Genomic DNA, 20,191 nt, shown 5'->3' with positions numbered 1-20,191 from the left:
TATGACATCTGGATGTGTGGGTTTTTTGTTTAGTAGTAGTAATTTTCATGGTGTGGAAGGGTCAGATTATTCTGAATTTTTTGAATGTGCATAGTCAATCACCAACAGTGCACCGGTAGCTAGTTTAGAAGAATTACCATTCTGGGTTTGAGGAACGTTACATGTAATAGGTAACAAGAATTTTCATGTAACTTCACCCCAATGGCTATATTTACATTAGCAGGTAGTTTGGCTGAACAGTTAAGTTTGTTAACCCAAAATGATTAAAAGACCCATTTATTTCTTAGAGACAGCTTTGACATCTCACTGACTAATCTGTTTGGACTCTTTAATTTAAAAAAGTGTAGGGTGTATGAAGACACATTACTTTAGATTTAGCAGTTGTGAGGAGTACGTTATTTTTGCATTGATTCTCAAAGAAATACTTGCATGAAAAAAAAATCATTTTGAGCTTTCCTTTGAAGTTCTGCCATATGCTGTAGTCTAATCAAAATATTTTTAGTCAGGTGTAGGTGGTGGCAGAGGCTGTCATAAGAAGTTAATATTTTGGTCGTGACGTGGTAGACTAACAGATCTTCATGTTAAAGTAGAGTGAGGTAAGTAGAGGAAGCTGTAGAGGGAGATCTATCAGAGATTGCTCCAGCTCCATCCTAATGAGAAAATCCTGTGTTCAATTATACTGAAGAGGAGAGATGTCAAAAAGCAAAGGGCTTCTTTGGCAGTAGCCTTTGGACAGAACTTCAGAACAAGTTTTGCTATCGCACATACCGAGTTGGCCGCCTTATATGCATGGTGCGAGAATACAATTGGATTTTGCTGTGCAAATCTGTGGTCTTTAGGGTTTTAAGATTGACACACACTAGGGGACCTTTAAGAAAAGAATACAGGAAAGTTGGAAAGTGATGTTCATGAAGATATTTTGCATTCTTTTTCTCCCCTTCAATTCAGTTACAGTAGGGCATAATGCTTGCTGCAGCGCGGGAAATTCCATGAGGTTTGCTGCCTTGACTTCTCTTCTGGAAAATACAAACCTCTTGGGAGAGCTTGGGACGTATGGAAACTTTGGCAAAGATTTTTTTGAACCCTGTTGATCCTAGAGATTTTTTCTATGCGATTTTTTTTTTTATGTGTCCATTCTTCACTGCAGATGAGCAAATAGGATTCTTAGATCTCAGATTGTAAATAAAAAGCAGAACATTTCATTTTAAGGAACAGTGTGAAGTGGAAAATAATTTTGAATTGTTTACTGGAATATGAAAGACATCTCATTACAATTATATTAATGTAAATTTAAATAAGATCTGTTTTTAATCAAATGAGAAGTACATTTTGGTACTGAAAAGCTTGGCTGCAGCAAGTGTTAAACTGAACTACTATGCAAAGTTAAAAGGTGAAGACTATGTGCAAATTGTCAACCTAATACTAGCTTTTGGGTTCATGACGCCTAGTTTAGGAGATAAAACTCACTGTTTTGAATTCTTAGCTTCTGAACTGTAGGTTAGTAATTTCAGCAGTACAGCTCTGTTTTCTAGTAGTGTTCCTTGGAGTTGATAAGGTAATTTAGAGAGCCGTAGCCCTTTGGAGGAGTGCAGCGCCACTGAGGCACATGCTTTTTCAAAGTCATGGGAGCATGCCTGGAAAATGAGGCTCCTCTATACAGAACATTAACTCATAAATCATCCTAATATTCTCACCGATAAATCTTCCACTATGAAAACCTTTTGATACTCATCTGTTATTAATGACAAAAAGGACTTAATTCTGTTGGCTAACAGCAGCGTTCCAATTTTATATATAGCATTTAGCAGTGTAATGAGATACAAGCTTACATATACTGTATCTATATTGTTATTTGTGTAGCAAGACTCCAGAGACTCACAGTGGAAGATTCTTCTGTAAAAATGCTATTTTTTCTACATAGTAAACTTCAAAATTATGTAGGAGACTGACACAGTAGCTTTGTTGGTATTATAGTGGGAAGGGAGAGTGAAAGTGGAGTTCATGCAGAACCTCATCAGAATTCCTCACATGATTAATTTACATAAACCTGAGGCCAGAATAAAGACAGAGGGCAGTTTATTTAGATTTATTATATCTTTGCTTTAAGGGGCTATTCATTTCTGCTTTTCACAGCTTTAACAAGGGCACTGTGGGGAAAATAGTGTTAGGCAAATTGTATCTTTAGAAGGATGTGGGCAGGAGTAAATTTCTCTTTGCAGTAAATAGTCTGAGTATTAGGTAATTTCAGCTGGTGGAGTTTAACCTGATATGTGTTTGTAACTAAAAACTGTAATGATGTATTGAATCTTAATTAAAAAGTCTGTTTCATTTTAAAATAGCATTATCTGTAGTACTGTATCTTGATACCTGTATTTTCTATGACACGCCTAAGTACTGCTTAAGTACATAGTGAAAAGACACTTTAATATATGGACAAAAGATAGCACATTGTAGTATCTGTGCAGTGACTTTCATGTCAGAAGCTCCCAATCTGATTGCATATGTGTGTGGACATCTTGGTATCGTGCACAGTTTTATTCTTGTATAAAAACAAAGCTTCTAAATACTGCTGTCTAATGCCAAACGAGACTGAAAATTACGAGACTGAGTGTTCATTTAAGGAAACAAGATTTTCATCTATAAACAATGTCTATGAAAAAGCTTATGTTAAGTTGTTGTTAACTCATGGGGTTATTCATAGTTTTCTGTTGCTTGCTGTATCCTGTATATTTTTAGCATGAAAAAGCTGCCCTCCTATAACTAAGTTGTTATATTCATAGGCTATGCAGTAGCAGGTTCAGTGCATCTGGTTTAGGGCTGTCACACAAATAAAAGTGAAGAATGTATACTATTTTTCTATTTTTCCAAATATGTAAACTTTTATGTTGCTTTTTTACTAAGACTTCTACAATGAGGTGCTGCTCCAAAAAAAAAAAAGGGAAAAAAATCCTCATGTGTCCTCTACTTGAGCAAGGAGAAGGACCAAGGAAAAGTCGGTTGAAACAGAGTTTCTTAATAACATCAGCAAACGTTCAGTTATTTAGTGAAAAGCTGATATGGATTACAGTCAAACTAAATAAACCACTAGGAACCTGTAATTGTTTAAACAGAGCACACTGTACAGATAACTTGTCTAAGTAAAAAGTAAATTTAAGCTGTTTTCTGGATGTCTGTAACTGAAGGCATGCATAAATTTTTCTTCCCAAACTTGCTTTGTAACCTAAAGACAGCTTCCCTGGTGAGCCAGATTGTCTGCCTGATAGTTTTTGCTCTCTTCACGCTGATTGTTTATTCACTCACAGATAATACCTCACTTCATAACACTTTTTTTTTTTTTTTTAAATCCTGGTACTAACTAGGCTGTTTGACTTTGAGAACTCCAATGCACGCGCTAGTGTTTTCCAGACTATCTGTTCCTGACAGGTAGTGATATCTGTTGTGAGTTTTAATGCCTGTAATGACCTGTAGTGAAAACAGGCTGTACCTACACAAAGAATTCTTACTATTTTGGTGACTAAAATTCCACTATTTTTAGAAAATATAATAAAAAGTATGTTGAATCTTTTGAACTTAGTTTCTTTTCCATTTATAGACTTTCACAAGGATGTTTTCAAAGTAACAAATGGTGTAATAAGATGCTTAATTGGGAAGCAAGCATCTGTGTGGTGCAGCATGATTCAGTAGCAGTGTCCGGCTAGTATGCCAAGTAGTTCTGTTCCCCGGGATAATTGTCCCCTTCCCGATGCACAGGACGATCGATGTCTGCCAGCTTTCTGGGCTCCACGGCGGGTTAAGCCCTGCTACATGATGTAGTAGCTCTGCTGGAGAGGGCTAACGTTTTTAGGGAGTATACTTCAGTTGTGTCCTCTCTCTTGTCGTTGAGTGTTTTTGCATGAAGTGATGCTGACCTGTCAAATTTTATGGTATCATTCTTGAAAGTTCTCAGAATTAAACAGGCAAAGCATGGGTAGCTGTGTGATTGCCCCCCAGCTCAGTGTAGTGAGCAGCATTTCAGGACTGGGAAATGAGGTAAAACAACATCAGAGTCCATTGCAGTGCAGGACAGATTTTAAGTAAATAGCATGTAAATGTGATAACCATGAAGAGCTACATGTGATTAACTCTTCTTCCTTTAATGGACAGAAGATTCAATGTTTTTGGAAATCTTCAGTGGTGTTACTTGGCCCTTGGGTCTTCAGCAACTCAGGGAAAAGTGTTATCTAGTATATTAATTCACTGAACTACTTCATATAATAGCTAGGCATTGTCCTCTACGTTTTTAACTGATCTAGGCATACTTAGGCCCATTAGAAATTACCTGCTACAGCAGTGGGTGATGTGCAACAGCAGATTTTGCCTTACAAAACAGAACACGGTGGTATTTTGTATTCTATCACTTCCAAATAAAACTGCTGAAAGTATTATATGTAGCTGGAAAAATTGCAGTGCCATCCAAGCTGACTCATTATGGAGTTGGAGCAACCTTGTGACCTGTTCCAACAGTTTGCGGATTTCATGAATGGTGCCTGAATTAACCGAACTTCGGTGGACTACGGAAAGCCTGGTGGCATGGCAAGTGTTAAACTGATGCTTGCCAAGGCATAACGGTTTAAAAATAGACATTTTGTGCTCAGTGCTGTACGACGACTGTCCTTCTTGCTTTGTGGAAAAACTGTCTCTGATGTTTGAGAAATGTGTTTGGTTTTTTTTGTGGGGGAGTAAACAATTGATGCTACTTTAAAAGTGAATACTTGACTATCTTAGGTGAAGATTATTTTTTAGCACAGCTAAGGTGCCAAGCAAGCATGAGATAGGCAAATCATGCACTATTTAAATATCGAATTGGATACTTCTGCTCATATTGGGCAACATAATTCAGTCTTGTATAAATCAGTTTGCCTTGCCTCCCTGCCTTAAAAGAAGAAGTTGTAATATGTTTATGATTTTTTTCTGTTATTTTTTTCTTTATTTTTCTAGTTTTGTAAGGTTTTGGTTCCAGGCTAGAATTATGAATGTTATTTAACTCTGTTCAAAGCTTGCAATTCCAGAGGGTTTTTTGTAGTTATACCATGCTGCATATTCTGTTCAAGCTTTAATGTTTTTGAAAAATTCAGCCAAGGTCTAACCTTATGTAAAGAGACTTCAACACCCTACGTTTGTTCACCTTTTAAATTCACAGAATGTACCACTTAAATCAGACTTAAATCAGTTAGTATGTTGTTTTGCCACTGCACTTTTAAATAGTTGCTTCTTAGTGAAAAGCAGCAACACCAAAATCTTGTGAATGAAGACTTTAGCCCTTGGAATCCAAGGTAATGATGGCATTTTAGTTTTCAGACAGATTTGTGGGGGTTTTCTGCAAGCTTCTTCCAGATTTTGATAAATTCATTTTTGTTTTAGCTAACTGTAGCTAATTCCTAAGTTGCTCCGTTCTTGGAAAACGCTTGTTGCTAGTATGCAGTAGAATTGTCACTTATGTAAATGGCCTACAAAATACTATACCCGAGAAAGTCTTCAAAATGTTAAAGGCTGCTCTTTATGGTTTCCTGTTCATTGCTGCTCCATAGAAGAGACTTCAGGATGTAGCCTGAAAAGGAGGAAAGGCTGGTTCAGTCCTGGCACGAGAGGACATTGCTCTCCTGTGCCACTTGCGTTGAACGAGACCCTTTTAGATTTTTAAAATTCTTGAGAACTTGACTTTTAGTGCAACCTGGTTCTGAGCAATATGCCAGAGAAACATGAAAGAGAAGCAAAGAGGGAAAAGAGGAATCTAAATAGTGTGTTAATTCAACCTGCGTATTGGCTTAATTTGGAGAAAACAATATGAAAAGAGTGGAGGAAACGTTTGAATTGAAAGAACAAAGGATGTACTGATAGAGAGCAATACAATCTCCTTCCTCCAAGGAGCCAAGTAGTACAATTAAATATCTAATCATTTTTAAAAGAACAAGTAAAAGTTTTCTTCCTCTTTTGATGTTCAAGAAGCTACAATAATCTCTCTTTTGGTACCCATTAAAACTAACTGCCACAGATTTAGACCTGCCTGATCTTTTGGGAAAGCAGCGCTTGACTGGGATCAGCCTTTCTGCCCAGCGGCGTGTCGGACCTGCGCACTGAGCTGACCACGTTGGCTTCCTGCTCTCTCAACTAGGAAGCTGGGAGAGTAACACGCTACCGCGTACTACACGTCTGTGTAATCCAAGTTACGCAGCCCATAGCTTGATTCCAAACTGGAAGCCTTACTGCCCTAGGAAGAGCCAAACTTCGGGCTTATACATAAGACAAATCTCAGCAATAAGTCAGGAGAATGCACCCGTGCTATATTGATAAATGGTGTGGTAGATGAACAACACTAGGAAAAAGTAACAGCTGCATACGTATGTGAGTATATGATAAATATTTAGAGCATTACGTATCATTACAAACATTGCAAAAACCAATTGCCTGTTCCAGATCTGGTCATTTGCAGTCCACGTCTTCCATGTTTTAGGAGCCTGAGGAGTAATTGTCCCAGAATGCAAAATGTCTTGGGTACCTGGCCTCTAATCGTTTCCTTGGGAAATCTGAGTGTTCAGATAATGCAGATTTCTGTTTTAAAGGTACTGCATCTAGTGTCTTTAAAAATAGCGTTGTACAACTGTAAGCAGCGATTAGCTGCCTCATTACAAGCCTCCTGTCTACACTTGTGCTCTTGAAGCAGTTTTCCAGCTCCGTTGCTGGCACCTTTGCTTTTCATCCAATGTTTTCATCAGGCTTTCGGCACTGTCCCTGTAACCATAGGGCATGTTTTCTGTGAACATGCTCGGCAAGAGAAGGAGAAACGTCCAGGTGCCCTCGTTCTTTTACTTGCCGTTGGCCCTGGCGTCCCTTGCAGAGCTGTCTGTCAACAGCTCGACTTGTGCTTCTGGCGTCCTGCGGGGTTGCAGTCCCTGAGGAGTCCTGTCTAGCGCAGCAAAGCCATTTGCTACCATACCTGGCCTCTGGCGCTAGGAGAGGCAACGGCTACGGGCCCGGTATTCTCCAAATACGCGGGGTACAAAAGCTGCCAACTGATCCCTGGAATAATACTGGAAGTAGTGCTTTAAGGTACTTCAAAATAAATCAAGCACTTAAGAGAAACAGAGCTTAAATGTGAACAGCAGGCCCAAAAGTTGTCAGCTAACTTTTTAAAACTAAAAATCTCACATTATTTTAAAAGGCAGCGCTGTCATAGGAGAGGAGAACTTCAGACTGGTTTGGGTTAGACTTATAAACTTCAGTAAATAGTGGTCAGAGTAACTTCCTGCCGTTGAATTTGGAAACTCTGCTAGTCCTGAATATTACAATCATAAGTGAATTATTAAGGTGTAAGGCAAACTGCAGTTTAGCCCTAGAGTCTTAGTGATTTAAGACTAAGAGTCTTAGGTGCCTAACCTAAACTTTGGTGTTAAAAATATTTAACAGCATTGTTCTGTGTTCTTTTTCTAATGGTTTTACAAACCAAACTGAGTACGGCTCGGATATCTGGTTCGGAATGTTTCTGAAGCCAAGGTGAATTTGATGAAAAGTGCTTGGATGACAGGTATAGTGTTGGTGGTGGTCTTGTAGAGTATTGAGAAATGCTTGGCGTCTGTTTACAGGTACATTCTTTCAGTAACCATCTAGCAACAATGGGAATAAAACAATCTTTCCTTTATTAAGCAATGGTTGATTTTTTTCCAAATATATATTTTTTTCCAGCAGACACTTTCTATTTGTTTCTATTGTTGTTTGCAAAGAATTGCTACTGTTAGCCAGTGGATATGCTTTATTGTCATAATAATCCTTTTGAATGTAGCGTCAAAACACTTTGGATATTGACTGACAAGCCAACCATGAAACTGCTATTATTTGTGATTTTTGTGAAGGTCACCGTTCAATTAGTTAACATTTTTTAAGACTCTGATTTAGATGCTATTTAATGCTGACTTTTTAAAACAGACAGAATGGTTCATTTTAATTAAGTTAGGAAAAGCTTGGAAAGTATAAGCCATAGTTGAGGAAACTTGAAATATGCTGTTTTCTTGCTTTTTTTTTTTTAATCGCTTTTGAAAACTGCACAAGATGTACTCAATCTTTGAAGTGAACGTTCCTTGGGAGAAAATGCACACAATTGAGTTGTTGGGTTTTTGTGTTTGTTTGTTTGTTTGTTTTTATGAACAGGCAACTTCTAAAAATGGAGAATCGCAGTGCAAGGTGATGCATGCAGTTCTACATAGCCCTGTGGGAAAAATTGAAATATCTGGGTGTGAAACAGGCTTACATGAAATAAAGCTTCCAAAAATGAATATGCCACCAAACAGGTAAGTTTATGTCCTCCTCGTCCTATGGTTAAGAATGTAGTAGAGGAAACAGCTTGTTCAGAGGATTTAAGACATAAGTATGCATGCTTATTTTTACCAGCTATATCGGAAGCATCTTTCTTTTTCCTGTAAGAGGGAAAAGCAGCCTTTGAGTACCTTTAAGGACTAGCAATTCCAAAATGCATTTGTTTTTCTCTGTTGCATCTTTCATATTATTCAAGAAACACTCTAAAAGATAAATATTTTTAAATTAGATTTTGAAAGTATGTCCTGTTCCCTAACTTTGGGCACACATGCAAATACCTCACTGAGGAAGAAGACTTCCTTGTATGTTTTGCAGATTTTTTAGATTAAGGCCTCTTTACTGAAGTGCCACCGCTATTCGTATGCCAACTGACTGTGTGTGTGGAAAAGCTGGTAGTCTGCTGTTACAGTCTGCTCTTTCAAGTCTAACAGCAGATGAGGACAAGATTTACATCTGCATTCAAACCCCAACTCCTTCCTTGAGTTGGAAAACGGTATGAGGAGAACATGTGTATAGGTACATGTGCGCAAACAGACAGAATTAGGATTGCATAGGCTGTTTAGCCTATAGGCTTTTAATTACGGCGTACTGCTACGGGGAACTCCAGGTTGTTTTGCATATTTGTAACACCTTTTGGAGTTCAGAACAGATGATATATGGCAGTGGAGCTAATGTCTCAAATATAGGACTGACTGAAGATGTAGTGGTATCTTACTGTTAAACAGAAATACTTTTTAATCTCTGACAAAGTACAGCTATCCAATTTGGGTCCCTTTTATCTGTACTTCTTCCTTAGCTGAGAGGAAATGCTGACTGACGTTTTTAGCAGGAACACTGAATTCTCTTTTTTTACATATATTGTTTTCTGTTTTGGTTTTTCCTTTGCCAGAATTACGAGGTGATTGTTAAGACTGATCTCTTTAGCTGTTTTCTGGTAATAAAATTGCAGCCTTTGCCACAGTTTGTTACAGCGTTTCATTTTCTGATGAGACTGGAACAAGTTAGACTTCTCTCAATATTGTCCTTTTTTCCCCTGCTCTTCACTTCGCAAATGCTCCTTTGATTTGCAGATTATCCCCTTTTCTATTGTTATTATCCTTGTGATTTTTTAAGTGTAACATTAATCATATATGTGAAGCATAATATATATTCTGGTTGAAATATATATTTTTGTCTCTAATTCTAAAACCCTCAAGCCTCAAGAAATGACAGGTGTTTTTGCCAACTCCAGCGATATGGAAATAAGTACTTCAGTTTCCTTCATACCTGCTTTGAATGTTGGATTTCTGCTGATGAGGGATGAAAATAGAGCAGTATTTAGGATAAGGCTGAAGTTTGCAGTTGATTTAGACACCTTCTTTCTAGAGAACAGGTAGACTAGGGCTCTTCACCCTTGAGAGGAGAACTTTAGTGAGTGGGTGGAGGAATAAGGTAAAGGTCTGTAAAGTCTTGAAGGTGATCAATATGAGAAATATGCATTCTTTGTATAACACCAGAAGTAAGGGTGAAAAGCACGAAAATAAAAGCTGAAGACAAAGAACCAATCATGAAGTTGCGGGAGCTAAAAAATGAGGGCTCTGAAAAGGAAAGGGCAGGTTATTGGAAGAAAAAAATAATTAAGGGCTTAGTAATTGGTAGAGGCCAAGAAGGTGGGTAGGGGAGGTGTTGTTGTACTTGGTGTGTTCATGAAGTCCTCTTGGAGAGGTAAGAGCAAAGGTCTGTTTTTATGACTTTTGTCTTCAGTGTTGATGTTTTAAATGTTTCCACCTAGTGGCTTGCCTTCTCTTTGAGCAGAGTTTTTAGGGATGAGAAATGTTAAAGCAAGGTTGGGGGGACCATGTTTGAGAAGTCCGTCGTTCAGGCCCACACGCACTTTCTTTCCAGGAAAGTGCACCTGTGCACCCAAAAGATCTGACGACTATGTTCCGTTCAGGTGCTTTACTTGCGCAAATAAAAGATATTACTTCTTACAAGCTGTATCTCACTTACAGGCTTAAATCAGTCTAGCTACAAGACAAGGTTTTTTCCTTTTATAAGGAGAGATTCTCTTTCTTTGCCTTCGTTTACAGGTATTGCTGTTTGTTCACATGTAACATGGTCAGATTGGTTGGTTGAAGAGCAGTCTTCTGATCCTGCCCTTCAGGCAGAAGTCGGGAAATCTAGTTTCTCTTCCGAACTTTATAATTTACTATCTCATCTTGATCTTTCAGTTTGCTCAGCGGTGAGCTGACTTAAATTCCCTGTCTCAGAAGCGTTGAGGCTTCAGTAGCATCTTGATAACACTTTGAAATTATTAGATTGCAAGATTTATGTGCATATGTATATGTATTACAGAGGGAGTATTGCTCACAGAGGATGGTTCACAAGTTAAATGGTGAGCAGCAGATTCTTACAATTGCTTTATTTAAGAACTTAAATCCAAAAAGCATATGGAAGGTGGGACTTCTTTTTTCTATCTTTACTGATAATAAAATTCTAAAAATTTTAAAGACATCCGTAAATGCTTGTGCTGAAGTATAACATTTAATCTCTTCTTCTGATTGCTAGCGAATATGTGTTAAAAATTGGTCTCGTTATTTCTGACAGAATAAAATAAAAACAAAACAGTGCCCAGTGTTTCTCCTAACTGGCTAATAAACGCTATGGTAAGAACACTGCCTAGAAAAAAAATACATAAGGAACATAAAAATTGATTTTAATGGACCCCTGTCAGAGAGAACCATAATGAGCATGAGTCTAGTAATAAATATTAGTATTCTGCTCCACAGTTCTTGAGACTTTTAATGTAGAATTGCATGTAACAATCAATATAGATTTTAGGGGTTTTTTTAACAACAAAAATAAGTAAACCTCTGAAATAGATAAATACTTAAGACTTGCAATCTGTCAGACAAACCTGGTAGTTGTAGAAAAATCTGATAAGAATGCCTGGTTAATGGCACAGTTCTTATGTGGGGATCTCGCTCTGTTTTACAGCTTGTAAAATGCTACGCAGTTAATCACCTGAGATTGCAAGCTATTTTGTGATAGCTCTCCTTAAAATTTAAGAACGCAGACTATAACGTAGATTAAAAGGAGACGCAACAAACTAAAAGTTCAGTATGCTTGAAAGGAAGTGATCTATTAAGGAAATGAAACTAATTGTAATAATTTATTCTTCTCCTTGTGAAACTGGCAGAGTTTTAAAGTCAAGGCACATAGTGTCATAGTGATTTCTGTTTAGAGAGGAAATATTTTTATTCAAGCTTATTTTCATTATGGGATATTTCAGGTAAATATGTTTTCAAAAAGTCCTTTGACTTGCTGCGTGCTGACTGAAATGTTTTTGACTATTTTCAATCTTAATGCAATGCGAACTCTTGGCTGTCTTGGTAGGTAACTTGAAAGCACTTATTTCTATTTAGTCTAACTGTTTGAATTGTGGGTTGACTTTGATCAAAACTAAAGTCTTCCATGGCGACAGGTGTCTTGATGAGTCTTCTAGAAATTGGGGATAGATTAGTTTTAGGAATTATCATATTGTTAGTGTTCGAAACCTGTATGCTGTATCATGGTTGATGCAGTTGTTTATTCTGCATATTTAATATTGTATAGAATTGCATACTTTAAGTGTACAGACTGTGTCTGGAGGACTGTACATTCATAATTATGACTGGATTGTTTCTGAAACAAGCAGATATATATTGTTTAAGAATTGTAAAGTGGGGCAAAAAGTATCCCTACAATGCAACTTGTTTTTATAAATTTGTCTCTAAGGCCTTCAGCTTCACAATCCATATTTTGAAAAAGGTGAACTAAAAGTGTATATTTCTTGTGTATACATATATTTTAGTGCTGTATCAGCCGTCATAGTTTGTGTTTTTAGTGTATGCAAATATCTTCTTGATCCAAAACTGCTGTTTTTCTTTTTTCCAATGCTGCTGTCCTGTGGTCTGTATGGCAAGTGACTCTACTTGATCATGTCTAAAAGAAAAACTGCTAGCAACCTCATTTTTTGTTTTACTGATATTATTTGCACTTACAAATGTTTTTAGCAGCTTTGTGAAGTTTCAGAATTACTTTTCTTCTCCCTATTCAGTTTGGCTTGCTGCTAGTCTGCTGCAGCGTTCCCAACCCTGTGATGACTTGTTTTTGAAACATCTTCCTGAACTGGAAGGGTAAATTATCAGCTTGGTGAATAGGGAGTCACACTTGTGACTTCCATTAACAATAACAGAAACCATGCTTGCATTTTCCTGTGCTAAATATTTACAGCAGCACATACTTTAGAAAGATGAGGATGTTGACTTAGTAGGATGGCAGAGAATGGAACAGTTTTTCCTTCTACCACAATAATACAAATTCTTTTAGGAACTGCCTTGTACCCTCAGTGAAAACTGTTCCAGGGATGCCTAGCTACTTCAGTGTTTAATGTGCAGTACTGGTTATGTAGCCTACACATTTGTTAATGCAGTTGAGGTTGCAGCTGTAGGATTTTGGTAAAAGAAAGGAAAGTAGTATAGTATGTCTTAAAGTAAACTGAAAAAGCTACCAGTGTGTGCCTGGAAAATATTGCCCTGCTGAGCATTGAGTCATTAATAGTGTGACATACATTGCTGTATTTGTAAAATGAGAAACAAATTGGCAGTCTGATTAGTGGACACAAATTCCAGGTTGTGCTAATATTCTGATATGTACCGTAGGACATAATGATGTAAACATAAAAAGTTTTGCTGGTTATCTTTTTGTTTGAAAGCCCAGCTGATCTTGTTCTGGTTTGTAAGTGTCTTTCCCGGATCAGGGCCCAGACCTGGACGCAGTACCTGGACGTGGTGTGACGAGCGCCATGCAGAGGGGCAACACCTTCCTCCGCTTCCTGGCTACCCACTGGGTCAGGCGGCCCCAGGAGCTCCAGCTCTTTGCTGCTGCAGCGTGCAGCCATCCCCTCTTGGCCTCTTGTCACCGGTCGAGACCCCCCCGGGCCGTTTTGGCAGAGCTGCTCCCAGCCAGGCAGTGCCAGGCAGATTTGCTGCAAGGGCTCTTCCCTTCCCAGGTGCAGGACTTCAGTTGTCCTGGTCAGATTTCGTCAGGTTCCTCTTGGCCTACTCCTCCAGACTATCTAGACCCCTTTGGATGGCAGACCAAGAATAAGGAACTGGCTGGACTATCCTTGTATTAATCGACCTAAGTCTTTGAAGGGTGAATCTACAGTTCGAAAAGTTAACCAGTGTCACAGTTGATTCTCTGTCTACCAGGATGGCATTATCAGAAACTCTCCAAAATCTCACCTAGAACAATAACTTGCAAAGGTGTGAACCACTCTGTTCATCTCTGAGGTATTTAATCATATCCAGTGATGATGGTTTAAATGTCAACTTTGCTAACTGTTTCATTCCTCATACTGTAAAATTTACTGTGAGTGATATCTCACTTTGATGCCACAAGTGGGAGGCATTTGGGAGAGTGCCACTCCTCCTATTTTTCCAATAAGCATCAGCCAAGGCTAAGAAGCATAGCAGAGCTCAGGGGCGTACTAAAAACCAAGTGACAGAGGTAGGTATGCAACTACACTGCTTAGCTGCTCTGAATAGATTTCTCTTTTACTGTGAACATTTTAAGTGAAATGACTTACGTGAATAGAGTAGGTATTTGCAGTGCAACTTGGAAGAGGTTCCACTCTTTCCCTGTCCACCTCTTCCTTAAAGCTATCATATAACAGTGGGCCATTTATAATTTAAAGGGTATAGGATAAAACTTGAATAAGACAGAGTACGTTTGTCATAAAATGTTATTTAATGGTTTGAGGACAATTTCTAAATGTAGGGCAGGAAAAAGCTGTTGAGACTTAAGCTACTGATAGGGTAGGATTATTTTATTGTTTTTTTGTGATTCTAACACTCTGCGCGTTTCCTAATTGTATATGTATTAAATGCTGTATTTTCTCACATTCTGTATTCCCAGTCCATTCTAGTATATTCCAAAACATACAGTTTGAGAGATGCTTGACCTTTTGTAACTGCCTAGCATTTTTATTTTCATAGGACTTTGTACGTTCACAGCTATGCTTAGATTCATTCATGCCCCTAAATCTGCAAATTTAAAGCAAAACATGTATGGAAAAATTCCAAGTCTTCTCTGGTTTTGGAGTAAATCTGCGTGAACTGAGGACCATGATTTTGATTGAAATCTGAACTGCATAGGGTTCATTAAGGTCAGAACTTTTCAATGGATGTGGCTTATTTTGGACTTGCATTGATTTGAAAATTTCTTCATTTCACTTGCCTCAGCCTTGGGCTATTTTCACATACTGATTTTTGGGTTACAAATATGCTCAATTTTAGCAAACGTGCATTTAAAGTTCGTTAGCTCAGTTTAGTTAACTGCCGTGTTGGCTTATGCATTTGTTCAAGATGGTCTTTGTCAGCGCTGGGACCTTAATGTCCGTTACGGAGCCCTTTTTCAGGCCAGAGAGGCCTTTGGCAGTGTGGAGATGCAGTGAGAGATGTTTGGCTGTTGAGCAGAATGATTTGCTTTAGCATTGTTTCCCCTGTCCTCAGAGGTGATAGCCAGGTGTTGGAGCATAAGGGGTCATCCTGTGGTCCATATGCAGTGTTCAGACTTGTGAGTAAAGCACCTCAAACATCTCTCCAGTTCTTACAAGAAGATACTTCGTTTTGACTGATTTTCTTAACAAGCGTTGTTGCAATATTTGCCTCTATAAGATCGTGGGAAGATGTCAAAACATGGACAAGTCCAGATACATCACTTCCCTGCCAGCTGAAACAGAATACCTGCTGTTGTAAATATAACCATCCAAGCTAACTGCATTTATCAAATGCCAAAGTATGTTTCACACTGCATCTTCCTTTTTTAAAATGTTAATGTATTTAATTGCTGTTTGCAGTGATTGGAAAATGGTTCATTAGATTAATCTTTTGTAGGCATTAATATAAACAGATTAGGTTTGAGATGCAGTCTCCGTATGATGCATATCTGCATGCGTTAAGTCATTCAGTAAAGACTAGGTAAAAGGCTTGGACTCCTCCAGGTGGTCTTTGCATCTGTAGTACTGTTTTCAAAAGCTTCAAGACACAACCTTGGTTCAGAGAAAGAGTGTGGTCCTTTTGGGGTGATGCTTGCCCTTCTCTCTTTTTATTTTTTTTTTCAGTAGGCATTTCTGAGTTTGCGTGGTGTTTCTAAAGGCCCCAGGATTATGCCTGCCAGCCATGCCTGTGCCTGATGGAGTCCATGTTATTACTTTTAAAGCTTCTTTTCCTGTGCCTTCTTCCAGAAAGTCATCTTACCCTCCCTAGCTGGTTAGGGTAGATGAAGCATTTAGAAAGCTCTTTCACTCCAGATCACCTTGTTTGTGACGCTGGGGAGTCTGCAGCCATCAGGATGAAGAGCAGTTACGCTTTTAGCTAGTGAAGCAAGCATTCAGTTTGTGCCAAAGATGACTTCAAAGACAAATCCAGCCAGCTGGGACGGTGGCAAGGAGGTATGCTGTTGCTTTGGGTATACATGATGCCAAAAGTGTGATTACAACTTGTGTGTTACCATGCTGGTATGTTATATTTTAAGCTATTGCAAACAGAGTTGTTACAGGTGTACTCAAAGATTGTTATTCTGATAGGTAATTCAAAGCTGAGTGTTTCGGGGTTTCCTTTGCCTATTATTTTGTTGCTTTTTTAAGCATTTTAGCTTGGAATGCCAAAAAGGATGCAAATGACCTCACCCTCACCTCCTCCCTTAAAGAAGTGTGACACAATAGTTAAACGCAGGGGGCAAAATGCACAGTGGTTTTTAGGTGTTTAGTTCCCTTTAAAATCGAGGGAACCCCATATGTGTGAGTTGGTATAACATGCTGTCTAATCTTGAGCTGTTTTCTAGTCTGTTTTTGTCCTGAAATTTAACCCTTTGCAGTCCTGACAATGCTGATTTATATATATGCATAGAAGAGAAAACAGTCACCAAAAGGAGAAGACACTAGCTTTCTATCATATATTTCTACAGTTTTAATTTCTGAATATCTTTTAACTTGTGGCACCAGACTGTCAAAAATCTCATTGACTCTTTTTGTCAGTTGTTTTAGAAATTAAAACATGCAGATGTCTACTAGGACGGGATAAATGGTGCCTGTTACTTTCTTCAAATTATTGCAGAATGCCAGAAGAAGGTGGTATGTTTCCCCCCCCCCGCCCCTAAAAAAAAAAAAGAGAGAGAGAGAGAGAGAGAGAGAGAAATATTACCTTCTGTGGTAGAAGTGTCTACAAATATCCAGGCATCAATCTTTATTTCAGCAGATTCAATGGATGTGGCAGGAAGAGTTATTATATAGCATAGTCCTCCTTTTATTAAAAATAAAGTGGCCTAGGTTTTTTCTTCATTGTTTCTTGTGGAGGTGCTACAGATTGTTTATGCTGCTTCAAGATAAGAAAACTTTGTATTAGAAGTCATGTTTCAAAAACTTAAACAAAATGAACTCTAAAAGCATGTAAAAAGTTTACAGACTTTGTCAACGCTTTGCAGGTAGTACAGCTCATCTACTTTGTTTCATAAGTTTTTTTGAAATAGCTTGCAAGATAAGTTTTACTGGCAGGTTCAAATGGTGAAAAACTTTATTTTGCGTGATTGGCAGAAACTGCATTCCTCTTTCACTTAAACTGAAGTGAATTCCAAGCGACTCCACTGTAATCAACACCATACTTCCGATATGTTATTTTCCTGACAGCGCTGCTGCAATAGTCTAGTCTTGTGTCAAAAGCAGTATTAAAAGATTCAAACAGAAGTAGTTTTTTGCAAGTCTTCACCGTTGTGTTTTTGTCCATAAATCTAGCTGAAGAAGGCTTTGAAGGATCTCATGTTTAAACCAAACAGAAAACAAAAACTAAATTTCTCTTGTGCAATTATTGATGCTAATAATCTGACTATTCAAAAAAAAGCTAAGGTTAATGTAGCATTTTCACATGGTGTTGTCTAAAAGAACTATTTCAGTGTATAGAAGAGCAAACAACTTTGCTACTATGGAGTCATGCGTGTTTGCAAACCTAGATGGTTGGCTAAGACTTCTAAAGCAAGAAATGTTATAACAACCCAGTGCTCACTTTTTACAGTGAAGATATTTTAAAATGGCAAAAATAACAACAAACCATATTAGGTAATATAACTTGTGCAGACATCCACTTGAAAATATCACAGATATGATGGGTTTCTTTCTAGTGCAGAAGATATAGAGCCTTAATAATTATCAAAAATAATTTCACCAAAATAGAGGTGAAAAATTGTCCATGCAACCCCATCTCCTCAGATTTCTTAGGAGAGAAATCTTTTCCTGACACCATGCCCTATACTATGCCAAAGATATTATGCCCTACATAATATCTTTACTAACTTATGTAATTCAGGCTATAGGGAGTAGAACCTTTCCACTTCTTACAGCAGTAGTAGATTAATGCAGTGGAAGGGTTTTTCTGTTGTAAATTTTTGCTATAAAGATGGGAAAATGGATTGCATAATTACATGGATTATGTTTCCATTATATATCAGAATTAGTGGGTATTCTTAAATGTTGCAACTCTTCATCCTGGTTTTCTTCCCAGGCTTCTCTAGTCCTCAAAAAAACGTAGATACCCAGACATATTGCCTAGAATAATTTAAAGCTACAGAACTGTTTTGAGATTAGACCGTATTCTGTGGGGTGTAAGTGCAGACAAACAGTGGGGTAACAGGAAAATTCTTCCAGCTCCACAAGCGAGAGAACCGATTTACCAAAAAGTGTTTTGCTAAGTGTCTGTGATACCTACCTGAGGAGCCTTGAATATGCAAATACTATGCTCGAAGTATTGTACAGTGTTAGAAGCAAATGCTATGCTCATAGTGTTGTATGGTGTTAGAAAACTATATTGCCGTGGTTGAAAAAAAAACTGAAAAAAACTATATTGCCACCAGCTGCAACTGCTGGTGGTCGTTTGCTAGTTGGGTTCATGCATTGGCAGTGAAGCATGCAGCGATCACACACTACCTATGTTTGTGCTCATCCATGGTTGTTCTTAAAATGTCTACCTTAATTCTTTCTATTAGAAGAGAATTCAAGATTTTGTTAACCTGGTGGGACAAAGCATGTGGCCTGACAGTAGATAGAAACATACCGGGGTGCAGAGCCGTGAGGGACTCTGTCCTTAACACACCAGTTCTAGAAAGGAGTCACCTTTACCCTCATATTGATTTCACTTAAGTTGCAAATGATCTTCACAACACAGTGCAAGAAAAGAAAGAGTTAAAAAAAAAGTTTTAAAACCTTATTCTGTAACTGTAAATGCCATTTTTCTTTTTTCACAAATGTAACCTTTTAACATTTATTTTTAGCTTTTACATTAATATATGTAAAAATATTAAAAGCTCTTGTATATTACATTAAAAACTTATGTCAGCTGCCCTGCTTTTTCCTATTTATTAAAACTTTTCAAGCAGTGAAAACATTTTACTTGTTAATGAGGGAAAGAAGGAAAATTAATGACATAGAGCTTGGATCTTCCAAGATGTCTCCTTTTAACCATGCAAAACCAGCTCTTTTTCCCACACTATGTAGTTTAATTTCTGTGTTAGGGTTCAGTAAGCAGATGCAAATAGATTTAATGATTTGCATCAGTAGATCACTTCTCAGATTAATATCCTCTGGTATTTTGGTCAAGGACTTTTTTCTTGGAAGGCTAGTGCTGTTTTGTATAGTAAAAATTATTAATAATGGGAGTATTGTTATGTTCCAGTAAAGCAAGGTAAATGTATAACTTACTCAAAACCAGAATCTCATATCATCTTCTCTCTAAGACCATGCAGTGGAAACAGCTACGCAGAAAAATACACTTAAGGAATGATAGTGAATTGCTGATTGTATTACACATTTAGGACTGGTTTCTGTATCACTTCTCATCTCCCAATATATCAAGATGATACCAATGTGAAATGCTCCTAACGTCAGCGAAGTAGCTCAGCCGGCATGGTGCAGGGCCACAGCCGGCCAGCGGGACGGCTATCTGCTGCGCAGCGTTCACGAAAGGAACTGGTGCTACGTCGGCACGGAAAGCTGAAGGTTACAGCAGGACGCTTACTGTATATCCCAGACCTTGGTCTTTTCCTGAAAGCCTCAAGCTTCTGGTTCTTCCTTTGCCTGTCAGTATCTCTAGGTACAGAGCTGCTCCTGGAAACATGCAGATTTAAATTATATCTATTTTCTAGTAGTTAAACCTAAGTGTCTAATTTATGTAGAATCGAATCCAGGGCCCACTGAAATGTGTGCGAGAACTATTACTTTAGTGGGAGGAACTGAGCAGTCTGACATAGTTCTTATAAACAGTGCAAAAAGTTTTAAACTGTTAGAGCGGATGTTGAAGTAGTTAGCAAAATGCATCAAACAAACAGGCAGCATCTGAGCTCTTTCATGCCCCTGCTATGAGGCCAGTAAGGGTGACACTGGTGTGAGCTTGTTGCAGACCTGAATCACAGACCTGAGTTCCCATGGGGAACTTCAGCCTCGCTGGTATCTCCTGAAAGGGCAGAGTGGTGGGGTTCAAGCTGTGAAGATGACTTCTGGAGGGTGTTAAGGATGCTTTCTTGATGCATGGCCTTGGATGGGTGAGCAGCGGGTGGTGCACAGCTGGATTTGCTGTTCACTATCAAGGAAGAACAGCTTGGGGCAGTGAAAATCAATGGCAGCCTTGGCTGGAGAGAGCGCAAAACACGAGTTCAAAATCCTAGTCTCCTGGAAGGAGGGTAGCAGACTACAGCCCCTGGATTTTAGGAGAGCAGCTTATTCAGGAAACAGGAGCACAGCCAGGAGATGGAGAGAGACAGTTGTCCCTTCCGCGCA

The 20,191-nt window shown here is 38.4% G+C and overlaps 1 protein-coding gene across 6 annotated transcripts in view; it reads left to right on the top strand.

Annotated features, from left to right (window-relative positions):
* The window catches only part of MGMT (O-6-methylguanine-DNA methyltransferase), a 186,743-nt gene that overhangs the window by 22,564 nt on the left and 143,988 nt on the right, over window positions 1-20,191 (top strand). For 5 of the 6 annotated variants that reach the window (XM_068951415.1, XM_068951417.1, XM_068951411.1 and 2 more), the window contains one exon: window positions 8,182-8,321. In XM_068951415.1, the coding sequence (XP_068807516.1) occupies window positions 8,182-8,321 (140 nt within the window). Of the gene's footprint in view, window positions 1-8,181; window positions 8,322-13,109; window positions 18,846-20,191 lie in introns of those variants that run through there. The other variant, XM_068951416.1, reaches the window with a different exon arrangement.

This window comes from Struthio camelus, chromosome 7 (genome assembly GCF_040807025.1).
Source record: "Struthio camelus isolate bStrCam1 chromosome 7, bStrCam1.hap1, whole genome shotgun sequence".
Lineage (NCBI taxonomy): Eukaryota > Metazoa > Chordata > Aves > Struthioniformes > Struthionidae > Struthio > Struthio camelus.
This window is presented reverse-complemented; position numbering and strand designations above follow the sequence as displayed.